General features: G+C 41.9%; 1 protein-coding gene across 1 annotated transcript in view; it reads left to right on the top strand.

Moving 5' to 3' along the window:
* LOC126272931 (beta-hexosaminidase subunit beta-like) overlaps positions 1-7,046 on the top strand; it is a 117,949-nt gene extending 110,903 nt beyond the window's left edge. Inside the window, exon 9 of the mRNA XM_049976228.1 lies at positions 5,793-7,046. Within this exon, the coding sequence (XP_049832185.1) occupies positions 5,793-5,981 (189 nt within the window). The 3' untranslated portion in view covers positions 5,982-7,046. The remainder of the gene's footprint in view (positions 1-5,792) is intronic.
* The last annotated feature ends 7,926 nt before the right edge of the window (positions 7,047-14,972 follow it).

The raw sequence follows: 14,972 nt of genomic DNA, 5'->3' as shown, positions 1-14,972 counted from the left end.
CCCCTGAATACACGTGTGTCCCTCACAGCCTTCCTGAATTCCTGATCTGTTATTATATAGTCAATGACAGATCTGGTTCCCCTGCCTTCCCAAGTATACCGGTGAATGTTCTTATGTTTAAAAAAGGAGTTTGTGATTACTAAGCCCATACTGGCACAGAAATCCAAGAGTTGTTTCCCGTTCCTGTTGGCCTCCATATCCTCTCCAAATTTACCCATAACCTTTTCATATCCTTCTGTTAGATTTCCAATCCTGGCATTAAAATCACCCATGAGCAGAACACTGTCCTTGTCCTTTACTCTAACAACTACATCACTGAGTGCCTTATAAAAACTATCCATCTTATCTTGATCCGCCCCTTCACAATGCGAATATACTGACACAATCCTAATTTTCTTGTTAGACACTGTCAAATCTATCCACATCAGTCATTCGTTTACATACCTTATTGCAACTACACTGGGTTCCATTTCTTTTCCGATGTAAAGTCCTACACCCCATTGTGCTATTCCTGCTTTGACTCCTGACAGGTAGACCTTGTATTCTCCCACTTCCTCTTCTTTCTCACCCCTTACCCGAATGTCACTAACAGCTAAAACGTCCAGTCCCATCTTACTTGCAGCCTCTGCCAGCTCTACCTTCTTCCCAGGGCATTGATATTAATAGCTCCCCATCTCATTACCATTTGTTTGCCAAGTCGTATCTTAGGAGTCCCTGGTTTGTCAGTTAGAGGTGGGACTCCGTCACCTCCAAAGGTCCAAGGCATTTTGCTCTGATTGTTGCCAGCATCATATTTAAAGTATCAGGGAAGCAGGTTGCTAGCCTTACTTGCCCCAAATCCCATTGAGTTTTACCCCTAACGGTTGAGGGACTAACCGGTGGATTTGGTAGTCTTTGCCGTATGAGCACAAAGGTGACCACGACTCAGAATATGTCAGAGATGCCCAGCCTTATTCCAAAGTAACTGGTATCCTGACTGTCGGGACCACTTACTTGGCCACTCATACATTGCCCGTGGTTCATGTTCTAGGACATGACTACAGGAACCCACACCATGAACGATGCAACCAAGTTGGTAGACCAAATGCTTCCTTTCACAGTTATTTCTATCTGTGATGGGGCAGGAAATGCGTTTGATGGAACAGGTAATAGAGGTCACTTGAAACCATCTAGGGCTGGAGCAGCCGAATTATGTTCTCCACCAGGGTTTTGAGTACCTCTCATTGTGCTCTGAAATGAGAAATATCCTCCTCACTACTCTCTCCACTCCCACAGTGGTATTCCACTGCCCACTCAATCTATGCAATATCCTTGTCCATCCCTATTCCACTCTTGTTCACAACTCCTAGCCCCAAGGCCCATACACCTGAAAAAGATGTCCCATACACCCTCCCATTTCCACCCACTACAACCCTATCACAGACATTTCCTGCCTCATCAGTTTCTGGGCTATATGCAAAATGAGTCACACAGTGTACCACTGAGTGCCATTCTTTGTGGGCATGACCACTAATGAGCTGTCTGTATACATGAACGGTCACCGCCAAATTGTGGGTGACGGACATCTGGGCCACCCAGTCGCTGAGCATGGAGCACAACACTGTGTGCTTGACTTCAAAGGCTGCTTCACAGCCTCACCATCTGGATTCTTCCCACCGACACACAATGTTCAGAATTGTACAGGTGGGACCTCCCCCCGTCTTCCACCTGCCTCATACCCTTTCCTGCTCCCACTCCCATCCAGTCTCTCACACACACCTTCTTCCCCATCTCCTTTCCCCACCCCTGCACCCTCATCCCAGCACACCTGCATAGCCTTTTACCATTAGCTGCGTCTCCTTCCCTTCACCCTCTTTCCTCCCCCCATCCAACAGTTGCCTAATGTTGCACCTAGCAGCCCATGATCCTATCATCAACAAGCTTCTGGACACTCACACAGGCAGCACTGCAGCATCTTCATACATCTCCACCCTGCTATCCTTTCCCCTCCTTGCCTCACACCTTTTCTATACCCCCACTACCCAACCTTGCTGCTGAAATGTGTGTGTGTGTGTGTGTGTGTGTGTGTGTGTGTGTGTGTGTGTGTGTGTGTGTGTGTGTGTGTGTGTGTGTGTGCGTGAGAGAGAGAGAGAGAGAGAGAGAGAGAGAGAGAGAGAGAGAGAGAGAGAGATCTGCCACTCATTGTCTGCGCTATGTTGAGCAGAAATCTATTCTGAGCTATAGTTATACCATTTGAATGACTGTGATGAGTGCCTGTGCAGTTTCCTGTTTATACCATTCTGAGAAGATGGGTAAACCAAAAGACAGATGGTGAAACCCAATGCTGGCATAGTGATTACTCTTTCCTAAGGCTCCAATGATGATGCCAAGATAAATCCTGCAGCCCAAGACCTTACAAGTTAGAGGTCACACAAGATAACTTGGCCCGTGAACAGAGACACATTCTTGTTCTTGATGCTGGGCAAATTCACCTCTCTTTTCCAATGTGGGCAGGCACCTCAGTTGCCTATCACTTATTGAACTGTGCACTTCTACTTTTACAAGCGAAAAACACTCTGTCCAAGGCGTATACACTTCAGGAATGAAGGCGTGCACATGCTGGCTGCACTGCAGTCTATCTGATAAGATTCTAAAGAAACTATTCAGCAAAGAAAAAAATGATTCTCATGCATCTCATGGCCTCATTTGTTAGTGTTAAAAAGTCATTATTGGTCATACTTATTGTGATACTTCTATATTAAACGAAGTACTGTTCAAAATTTGAATACTTTGCAATGGAGCCACTATATATTTTGATTTGTTACATGTTAGACCATATACTGCTGCATGCTAAGTGGATCTAATGTATTGAATTTTTCTTTAGACTTGAGATGAGATCTAAATTAATTGCTAATCTTGAGAAAATGGATTGTAAATGGTGTACTTTCTTCAGATTGCGTGTGCATGTGAAATATTTTAGGCAAATGATAGCATGTGGAATGGAGAATATTTTGCTGTATTGCTAACATGCAAAACTTTCTTACCTACTGCAATATACAAGTAACTACAGATTTTTTATCCAGTGAAATAACATGATTGTTTTAAGAGCTTTTTATAGATGGTGAAATGAGACTTGGTATTGGTTAGTAATAGTGTAAGTGAAGGAATTGTACACTCCTGGAAATGGAAAAAAGAACACATTGACACCGGTGTGTCAGACCCACCATACTTGCTCCGGACACTGCGAGAGGGCTGTACAAGCAATGCTCACACGCACGGCACAGTGGACACACCAGGAACCGCTGTGCTGGCCGTCGAATGGCGCTAGCTGCGCAGCATTTGTGCACCGCCGCTGTCAGTGTCAGCCAGTTTGCCGTGGCATACGGAGCTCCATCGCAGTTTTTAACACTGGTAGCATGCCGCGACAACGTGGACGTGAACCGTATGTACAGTTGACGGACTTTGAATCAGGGCATATAGTGGGCATGCGGGAGGCCGGTTGGACGTACCGCCGAATTGCTCAACACGTGGGGCGTGAGGTCTCCACAGTACATCGATGTTGTCGCCAGTGGTCGGCGGAAGGTGCACGTGCCGGTCGACCTGGGACCGGACCGCAGCGACACACGGATGCACGCCAAGACCGTAGGATCCTACGCAGTGCCGTAGGGGACCGCACCGCCACTTCCCAGCAAATTAGGGACACTGTTGCTCCTGGGGTATCGGCGAGGACCATTCACAACCGTCTCCATGAAGCTTGCACACCGTTAGGCCGTCTTCCGCTCACGCCCCAACATCGTGCAGCCCGCCTCCAGTGGTGTCGCAACAGGCGTGAATGGAGGGACGAATGGAGACGTGTCGTCTTCAGCGATGAGTCGCTTCTGCCTTGGTGCCAATGATGGTCGTATGCGTGTTTGGCACCGTGCAGGTGAGCGCCACAATCAGGACTGCATACGACCGAGGCACACAGGGCTAACACCTGGCATCATGGTGTGGGGAGCGATCTCCTACACTGGCCGTACACCTCTGGTGATCGTCGAGGGGACACTGAACAGTGCACGGTACATCCAAACCGTCATCGAACCCATCGTTCTACCATTCCTAGACCGGCAAGGGAACTTGCTGTTCCAAAAGGACAATGCACGTCCGCATGTATCCCGTGCCACCCAACGTGCTCTAGAAGGTGTAAGTCAACTACCCTGGCCAGCAAGATCTCCGGATCTGTCCCCCATTGAGCATGTTTGGGACTGGATGAAGCGTTGTCTCACGCGGTCTGCACGTCCAGCACGAACGCTGGTCCAACGGAGGCACCAGGTGGAAATGGCATGGCAAGCCGTTCCACAGGACTACATCCAGCATCTCTACGATCGTCTCCATGGGAGAATAGTAGCCTGCATTGCTGCGAAAGGTGGATATACACTGTACTAGTGCCGACATTGTGCATGCTCTGTTGCCTGTGTCTATGTGCCTGTGGTTCTGTCAGTGTGATCATGTGATGTATCTGACCACAGGAATGTGTCAATAAAGTTTCCCCTTCCTGGGACAATGAATTCACGGTGTTCTTATTTCAATTTCCAGGAGTGTACTTCTATTTCTATACTGAGCACAAGCTTCTTATTAGCTGTTGACCTTATTCATCCTCAATTGTTTGATCAATATTAGACTTTTTCAGGATTTTTCACAGTTGCAGCTGCATTAGCATATTATCAAGGTGAAATTTTGTAAACTCTACCACATTTTTGGAAAAGAAGCAAATTTTAACACACCAACAAGAGAGTGAAAAAAAGATCTGTAAGACAGGTGAAAATAAATTGCTCCTACTGCTGCAATTTCAGTATAATCCCGTAGCCATTTTGTTTTTAATAATAAACTATTGACTTGTCTACTTATTGGTCGTAGTGGCATAACACGTTAACATGGTGGCTTGCAGTCTCGCTAGTTGATGCTCACAAGTTCATGTGATAGGCATTTGTGTGCAGGTTTCAGCTCTGGATCTAAACCTCCCCTACTAAACAGTGCTGAGCACAAGGGAGCTGCTATCACCACTGTTGCTCACTTCCCTACCCCACCTTCTGCACACCTGGAACCTTGTAATACTGCACACACTCTACCTTTCGTGTGACAGTGTGAGATCATCTCAGACATAAACTCTGTGCCAGTGCCACTATCCAAGATATTGAGGAACAGCTACAACAGTTGTGGGTCAGCTTGCCTCGGACAGGGTACAATGGCTTCCACACCCTTCCCAACTGAATCAGTGCTCTCATCCAGGTCAGAAACAGGGGTGGGGTGAGGGGTTGCAATGTCGTACTGATAAGCATGCTGATACTGACAATTTCTTTATAAATTTGACTCAGTTTTGTAGTCAGTGAAATAACATCACATACCCTCTCAACTTGTGATGTTTAGTTTCACTCTCTCCTCCATTCTGGATGCTTTAATCTCCTTGTCAAGCCCTATGCACACAATACTGTTATCAGATTTACAGTGTATACTACATAAGAAACAAACGGAAATTTAGGAAAAGTAAGAATATTAGAATTAAATCTCGAATCATCATATGTATGGCAAGTTGTCATGTTGTGAATGAATCATATTACATGTTCATAAATAATGTCTATCTTTATACTTTCTATGAGCTACAAATATATAGGAGAGTACACACAACAGCAAAAAATACATTAGTTCCATAATAGCAACAAGGATTTTATTATTTAACATTATAATTATATTCAAAAAGATTTTGAATAAGTAGTCAAAGACAGAAATTTGATAATTCTTGCTCTCTCACATTACTGTCTTCTTTCACTTAACAGGTAGTAGATGAAAGCAATGTTGAATCGAGGGTATGGCCTCGTGCTGCGGCAGTGGCCGAAAGATTGTGGTCACCGAGGAGTGCTGTAGATACTGATGATGCAGCTTCACGAATTGAAGAGCACTACTGTCGGCTGCGAAGACGTGGTATAAATGCACAACCCCCAAATGGCCCAGGCTACTGTGCATAGATAATTAATATCAGTTATTACAAAATGTTGTATAGTTTCCACAAACATTATCACGGTACATAACAGTCAATAAGGAGGGCTGTAAATGTAAAGATGAATAACAAAGGGAGAAACAGTTTTCTTCCTTGAACTGGTATTTAATATTGAAATCAGGCTGTGTGCATTTTTGTGTGCATTTTAGTTTTTAAGTTTTAAATGCTGTACAGTGTTAAATCTCTCTCATATTGTGTATTCATTGAGAATATGTATTTAGGCTTGAGTTGCCATTAGATTTGACAAATTGATGTCGGGTGGGGGATCTTTAGACTTGCAGTTTTCTTTATGATGTGAAATAAGTTTGTTAGACATTGTTATTACTGTTCCTGATGGATGTCCTATGGAACATTATTTGTTTGGTAGATGTGCTAGAATTTTTAAATATTTGTACAGAGTGTGTGAGAGAGAACAAAGATATTGTAAGTATTGTCAGTAATGTACTACATTCTGCATAGATCATTGGCTCATATGGTCACTACTCACTAGTCATGTTGCAGACATTTGCCATGGTGTCTCCAGTGTATTAAAGAAGTAAAGATAAAAATACTGCATGTTACTGAAAGAGAGAAAGAAAGTGTGTGTGTGTGTGTGTGTGTGTGTGTGTGTGTGTGTGTGTGTGTGTGTGTGTGTGTGTGATCTCCCCATTCCCAATGCAGCTGAACCCATCTTTTTATTTTCTCCCAGGTAGTAGATCAAAGCAATGTTAAATCGAGGGTATGGCCTCATGCTGCGTCGGTGTATGTTTAGTGGTTATAACTGACCCTAGTTTCCTTGTTTCTGTTTGTTACTTGTAAGCCAGCTCTCTTGTCCTATCTTAATATGTAGCTAGTCTTTACTGTCAGTAAGAGAAGGAATTATTTTAAGAAAATAAAAGTGTAAAAGAAGTTCCTTCAGCAAAAAGTGAGTTGCTCAATGAAGATTAAATTATTGCTGTAATTGTTGCTGTGTATTTTTGTAATCATGGAGAACTCATTATCTCTTACTCTCTTGTAACACTGTTGGTAATAAAATTTTCATTTTCAACCTGTATCATGAATAGATTCCTTTTTATATGACGATTGATTATTTTCTTAAAATGCACAAAACATGGGACTGATTTGGTTAACAGTCCAGCTGAAAGAAATATCTTGCAGGTAATTTTCACAGTTGCTTTCTCTATAATTTTTCCCCCAGTTTCATATGACCTAAATAATTAAAGTATTGTGTAAGGTCTGATGATGATGATTATTGGATTTGCAAGATTTAGACTGTAAGCTATATTGTTTCTGTAGCTCAGTTCTAAGTTTTTCTTGCTAGAAACAGTTTTCAGACCAAATAAGGACTGGTACTAACAGAACCATTATGCTCCTCAGATGAAATAGTGGTTGTGGCAGCTGGCCACTGTCTACAGTGATAAAATTCTTGTGCAATATTTGTTTTATCACACTCATTACAGTGTGCAGAAATTGATCCTTCTTTTCAGGGAGCTGCTGATGGAACCAATTTATTCAGCATCTCAATATTTCAGAGTTTCTTCTTAAGCTAGGAAATTATGAAGTAATGAGCAGTCGTCGTCATGACTCTTACAGTTTGGCAAAGGCAAGTACTTGCAGCTGAGTAAGAAAGCCACAAGGGCTCATGTACTTGAAAAAATCTTTCATTAATGGTTGAGAAGCTTGCACTCCACCTGCTATATCCTACTCATATGTTTAGCTGATGTTCCATACTGTGTTTGTGGCACTGAGAGCTATCTGTATGAGATCAAGGTTGATGAAAGAAGTCTTACTTGGCCATTCCCAATTTAGACTACCCAGAAATCAATTTGATGTAGCATTCAGTTTTCATTTGTCCAGTAGAGGAAGTTTGTATGTAGCTTATCATATATTAACTGTAAAAGTCAGTACCGGTACTACTTTAGCATGTAACTATGTTTTACTAAATGGTCATATGTGTGAATAGAGAGCCTACAGAATTTATCTCACAATGGACATTGCAGAGTTGGGTTGCTGTGACACATGATGCCATAATGAAAATCTACAGTAACCTTAAATGCAGCTGAATGCCCTCTCACACATTGTGATCAGTGTGGATAATGTAAACATCATTATAAAGGTGTGCCCACACAATGCCTGTTTTCTGTTCAGCTCTGTGCATGTGCATAAATTTCCAACAGCATGCACATTTCTGCATGTGTAATTTCCTGGAAATGGTGGCCATGAGTAAAGCATATAGCTTTCCCTCTATGGTGCAAATATTTGTGCTTTTTAGCAGATGACAGGGACCTGGGGCTCATTTGTGTTTCATTGTGTAATGTGTTGAGGTAATGGCATGAAACAATTTGTGTGGAATAACAACCATGGACCTTGCCGTTGATGGGGAGGCTTGCGTGCCTCAGCGATACAGATAGCCATACCGTAGGTGCAACCACAACAGAGATGTATCTGTTGAGAGGCCAGACAAACATGTGGTTCATGAAGAGGGGCAGCAGTCTTTGCAGTAGTTGCAAGGGCAACAGTCTGGATGATTGACTGATCTGGCCTTGTAACAATAACCAAAATGGCCTTGCTGTGCTGGTACTGCGAACGGCTGAAAGCAAGGGGAAACTATGGCCGTAATTTTTCCCGAGGGCATGCAGCTTTACTGTATGATTAAATGATGATGGCGTCCTCTTGGGTAAAATATTCCGGAGGTAAAATAGTCCCCCATTCGGATCTCCGGGCAAGAACTACTCAAGAGGATGTCGTTATCAGGAGAAAGAAAACTGGCGTTCTACGGATAGGAGTGTGGAATGTCAGATCCCTTAATCAGGCAGGTAGGTTAGAAAATTTAAAAACGGAAATGGATAGGTTAAAGTCAGATATAGTGGGAATTAGTGAAGCTAGGTGGCAGGAGGAACAAGACTTCTGGTCAGGTGACTACAGGATTTATAAACACAAAATCAAATAGCGGTAATGCAGGAGTAGGTTTAATAATGAATAGGAAAATAGGAACACGGGTAAGCTACTACAAACAGCATAGTGAATGTGATATTGTGGCCAAGATAGATACGAAGCTCACACCTACTACAATAGTACTAGCTCTGCAGATGATGAAGAAATTGAAGAAATGGATGATGAAATATTATTCAGATCATGAAGGGAGATGAAAATTTAATAGTCATGGGTGACTGGAATTAAAGTGTAGGAAAAGGGAGAGAAGGAAACATAGTTGGATATGGATTGGGGCTAAGAAATGAAAGAGGAAGCCGTCTGGTAGAATTTTGCACAGAGCACAACTTAGTCATAGGTAACACTTGGTTTAAGAATCATGAAAGAAGGTTGTATACATGGAAGAACCCTGGAGATACTAAAAGGTGTCAGATAGATTATAAAATGGTAAGGCAGAGATTTAGGAACCAGGTTTTAAATTGTAAGATATTTCCAGGGGCAGATGTGGACTCTGACCACAATCTATTGGTTATGACCTGTAGACTAAAACTGAAGAAACTGCAAAAAGGTGGGAATTTAAGGAGATGGGACCTGGATAAACTGAAAGAACCAGAGGTTGTACAGAGATTCGGGGAGAGCATAAGGGAACAATTGTTAGGAATTGGGGAAATAAATACAGTAGAAGAAGAATGGATATCTTTGAGGGATGAGGTAGTGAAGGCAGCAGAGGATCAAGTAGGTAAAAAGATGAGGGCTAGTAGAAATCCGTGGATAACAGAAGAAATACTGAATTTAATTGATGAAAGGAGAAAATATAAAAATGCAATAAATGAAGCAGGCAAAAAGGAATACAAACGTCTCAAAAATGAGATCAACAGGAAGTGCAAAATGGCTAAGCAGGGATGGCTAGAGGACAAATGTAAGGATGTAGAGGCTTATCTCACTAGGGGGTAAGATAGATACTGCCTACAGGAAAATTAACGAGACCTTTGGAGATAAGAGAACCACTTCTATGGACATCCAAATCTCAGATGAAAACCCAGTTCTAAGCAAAGAAGGGAAAGCAGAAAGGTGGAAGGAGTATATAGAGGGTCTATACAAGAGCGATGTACTCGAGGACAATATTATGGAAATGGAAGAGGATGTAGATGAAGAAGAAATGGGAGATACGTTACTGTGTGAAGAGTTTGACAGAGCACTGAAAGACCTGAGTCGAAACAAGGCCCCCGGAGTAGACAACATTCCATTGGAACTACTGACGGCCTTTGGAGAGCCAGTCGTGACAAAACTCTACCATCTGGTGAGCAAGATGTATGAAACAGGCGAAATACCCTCAGACTTCAAGAAGAATATAACAATTCCAATCCCAAAGAAAGCAGGTGTTTACAGATGTGAAAATTACCGAATAATAAGTTTAATAAGCCATAGCTGCAAAATACTAACACGAATTCCTTACAGACGAATGGAAAAACTAGTAGCAGCCGATCTCGGGGAAGATCAGTTTGGATTCCGTAGAAATACTGGAACACATGAGGCAATACTGACCTTACGACTTACCTTAGAAGAAAGATTAAAGAAAGGCAAACCTACATTTCTAGCATTTGTAGACTTAGAGAAAGCTTTTGACAATGTTGACTGGAATACTCTCTTTCAAATACTGAAAGTGGCAGGGGTAAAATACAGGGAGCGAAAGGCTATTTACAATTTGTACAGAAACCAGATGGCAGTTATAAGGGTCGAGGAACATGAAAGGGAAGCAGTGGTTGGGAAGGGAGTAAGACAGGGTTGTAGCCTCTCCCCTATGTTATTCAATCTGTATATTGAGCAAGCAATAAAGGAAACAAAAGAAAATTTCGGAGTAGGTATTAAAATCCATGGAGAAGAAATAAAAACTTTGAGGCTTGCCGATGACATTGTCATTCTGTCAGAGACAGCAAGGGACTTAGAAGAACAGTTGAATGGAATGGACAATGTCTTGAGAGGAGTATAAGACGAACATCAACAAAAGCAAAATGAGGATAATGGAATGTAGTCAAATTAAGTTGGGTGATGCTGAGGGAATTATATTAGGAAATGAGACACTTAAAGTAGTAAAGGAGTTTTGCTATTTGGGGAGCAAAATAACTGATGATGGTCAAAGTAGAGAGGATATAAAATGTAGACTGGCAATGGCAAGGAAAGCGTTTCTGAAGAAGAGAAATTTGTTAACATCGAATATAGATTTAAGTGTCAGGAAGTCTTTTCTGATAGTATTTGTATGGAGTTTAGCCATGTATGGAAGTGAAACATGGACAATAAATAGTTTGGACAAGAAGAGAATAGAAGCTTTCGAAATGTGGTGCTACAGAAGAATGCTGAAGATTAGATGGGTAGATCACATAACTAATAAGGAAGTATTGAATAGGATTGGGGAGAAGAGAAGTTTGTGGCACAACTTGACAAGAAGGGATCGGTTGGTAGGACATGTTCTGAGGCATCAAGGGATCACAAATTTAGCATTGGAGAGCAGCGTGGAGGGTAAAAATCGTAGAGGGAGACCAAGAGATGAATACACTAAGCAGATTCAGAAGGATGTAGGTTGCAGTAGGTACTGGGAGATGAAGCAACTTGCACAGGATAGAGTAGCATGGAGAGCTGCATCAAACCAGCCTCAGGACTGAAGACAACAACAACAACAACAACAACAACAACAACAACAACATCTGTTGACTCCAAAGGAAGCACACTCAAATTTATAGATGATGGCAGGCAAAAGTTGTATGGAATGTCGCTTTTAAAAGTTATTTGAATAATAATTTGAGATTTGTTGTCCAGAGTATCAAATATTAGATAGAAAGCCTCCAATCATATTAATGTGAAGAAAATGATGCTATAAGTTTTGAAGTAGGAAAACACAGAAGAGTAAGCCAGAAACTAATGAAAACTGTGGATGAATATTCATACTGTGGTGACTTAATAGCGCAACTGATGTACATGAAACCTGAACAAAAAAAAAAAAAAAAAAAAAAAAAAAAAAAAAAAAAAAAAAAAAAGATGGGGTATGTGTAGCTCCTCAACAAACTACTAGAAATAGAGACATTGATGATGCAAAAAAATAAGACATTGGAAGCCAGAATCCCCATTCTTGTGGATTCTGGCATCATGAAATTTACAAATCTGTCGAATGTTAATATAAATATATTCTTCTATGATTTTTATGAAAATGAAATGCAAATGAAGCATTGGAAGTTAATTAACCTTCACTTAATGACTAGGAGCCTCCCTCAAGTGTATCTCAGTTCCAGGGATAATCACTGAAATCCTTTGTTTTGAAATGCAAAATAATTCAAACTGGTATATACACGTCACCAGTTACTAGCTGACAAAATGTTATTGCCAGTCTTATTGCTGCATTTTCCCAAGCAGAAAATCTGAAGTCTCACTGTGACCTCCTCCTGAAATTTGCAAACAAAACATTGTAGTCACTTCATATTCCTCGTACCTTTGTTATTTGGATGCTTCCTTACCTACAGTTGCTTTTGCATTTTATTTTTCTGTCATATTTTCATTACAATAAATGCAGCACTAGCTCCAAGCAGAGAAGGGATTCCACAGCAGACTGCTTATGTAGTGAAGCAGCATATGGACACGAGAATGCCCATGTGTACATGTTATCTTTCCACAAACTTTTGTGCATGCCCTTTTACTCCTGTACATCTGCAGTTGTGTGTCATGAAAGAGGCATAGCTCAAGTGACTGATCACAGTTCCATACAGAACCCATGTGGTTGTTTTCTGTCATGATATGCACACTGATTCAACAATAAGTGTTTGAATCCTCTCTTCTTTGTCAGTCTTATCTTTTTGTGCTTAGAGCACAGCATGATGTTACCCCAAGCTCCATTTTCAAATTAGTGACACCAAAAGTTTGTCCTTTAGAGATTTCTGGCTACATCCAATACTCAACATTGTAAATGCAAATAATAAGCAGAAGAACCACATACTCGCACTTCGTTAGTGCAGTGTATAATATCTTTTGAAAACAGTATTGATTCTCTTCTTTGCCATGTAGTCCAGTATGCTTTAATACTGCTTTTTGCCTTCAGTTGTGGGTATCTTTTTCAGGAGTTTCTCATGTGTTGAAACTTCTGACAGGATAATCATCATGTATGTTCTCTAGTGTTTTGTCATCAAACACTGTGATGACACTTATGGCTTAAAATGTCTTATCAGGAGAAGGTTGGAATTCACTTACACTGCTTCCATCACCTCTTCCTGAATTGGCCATATCACTGCCGTTTGCAGTGAGGTGTTTGTCATTTTCGTCACAAGCATCATAATTATGTGTTAGTGTTAAAACAGTGTCCATTTCTATCTGATGATAATATTTTTGCACTGTAATAGATACCAGAAAACATGTGAATGATTGGTCTTTTACACCAATATGTGCTCACAAAGTAGTGTTCATTGTAACTTCATCTCACAGGGGCCCCATCCTTTGCACCATCTTTTCCCTTCTGTGGTGCATGTCTATCCTCTTGGTATTCCTTTTCTCCTCACTTGGGAAACATGTCTGAGGTGTTTTTGGGAATATATTCCTCATTTTCAGTAGCCGACATAAAAATTGTCTCACCACTGTTTTTCATTCTTTTTTTAATTTCTGCATTCACCGTCTCCTATCCTTTCTCCGCTTCAGCATTTGAGGCTCCTCTCTTTCTTCTTCCTCCCTGTGTACTCATGAAGGCCGCCCCATGCGTCTGATGTGTAAAGGTGACTGAGTAACACGTAATTCCCAGCCCTGAGTCGCCAGATAGGGTTTGCATGTACCTCCTGGTACAGGCTAGGCCTAAGAAGGGGTGGTCGCCTGAGTTGCTACGTTTCCAAATTGCCAATTGCTCCCTCTGTCAGGCGTTCGGGAGGTGTGACCTGAAGTGTGAACAACTACCTAAAGCGGATGAGCCCTCCCTCTGAGATGGGGTCCTGGGTTCAATTCCCAGCCCGTTTGGGGATTTTATCTGCCCAGTTTGTGTTGTTCTCATCATTTCCTCCTCCTCCTCATCATCATTATCATTAGAATCATCATCATTATCATTAGAATCATCATCATTATTCATGACAGTGGCTAGATTGGTCAGTGTAAAAATTGACTTTATATGGGTGCTGATGACCGTGCAGATGAGCATCCCACAAACCAAATATCACCACTCCCCCTCTCTGAGGTGGGGCTCCCAGTTGGAAGGAGCATGCCATTGGAGATGCTGGCAGTCATGGGGGATTTTCTTGCAATGAGCCAGTCATCATCCTCACAATGCACATCTAGCAAACATAAATGGAATGAAGCTCTTGATCCAAAGATCCTCTCATCTGCACCACTGTTCCTCATGGTTTCACATACTGAAGACGGCCAGCCCTTCACAACAGTAAATCTGTTTCTTATTCCGAAAGGTGTTGATGCAATCCTGTTCTCTTTTATGCAATGTCACTTTGCTTTTGGAGACTACCTCTGATTCTAAAGTGCAACAACTGCTCGCTGCTTCTCTTCTCCACGGCTATCCTGTTCGTGTCGAGGTCCATAGAACTCTGACTTCTTCCCATGGTGTTGCTTACACTAGGCTGCTCAATGGTCTGATCAAGGCAGAAATCTGGATGGAGTTCTCTGACCAGTGTGTCATTGCTGTCCATTAGATGATGAAAAAGGTAGATACAATCTTAATGCTCTCATGCACTATTTTTCTCACCTTTGATAGAGCGGTTCTTCCATCCAAGACCAAAGCAGGCTATGAAACAGTCTGACTGTACATTCTGAACCCAATGTACTGCTACCAGTGTCATCGTTTCAACCACCCTAGACTGTCTTGTCGACACCCAACCAAATGTGTAACCTGTGGTAGGAATGCGCACGAGGGTGACTGTCTGCCTCCTTCTCCCCGCTGTATCAACTGCAATGCCACCTCCACTCGAGATTGTTTACCATGTGTCTTGATGAGCAGACTGTTCAGGAGATCTGGGTAAAGGAAAGAGTGCTTTACCCAATTGCTCACTAGTTATTCACTAATCACAAACCATGCATT

The sequence above is a fragment of the Schistocerca gregaria genome, chromosome 5, assembly GCF_023897955.1.
Source record: "Schistocerca gregaria isolate iqSchGreg1 chromosome 5, iqSchGreg1.2, whole genome shotgun sequence".
Taxonomy (NCBI): Eukaryota; Metazoa; Arthropoda; class Insecta; order Orthoptera; family Acrididae; genus Schistocerca; species Schistocerca gregaria.
Note: the sequence above shows the minus strand (reverse complement) of the source record. Positions and strands in the feature narration are given on the sequence as shown.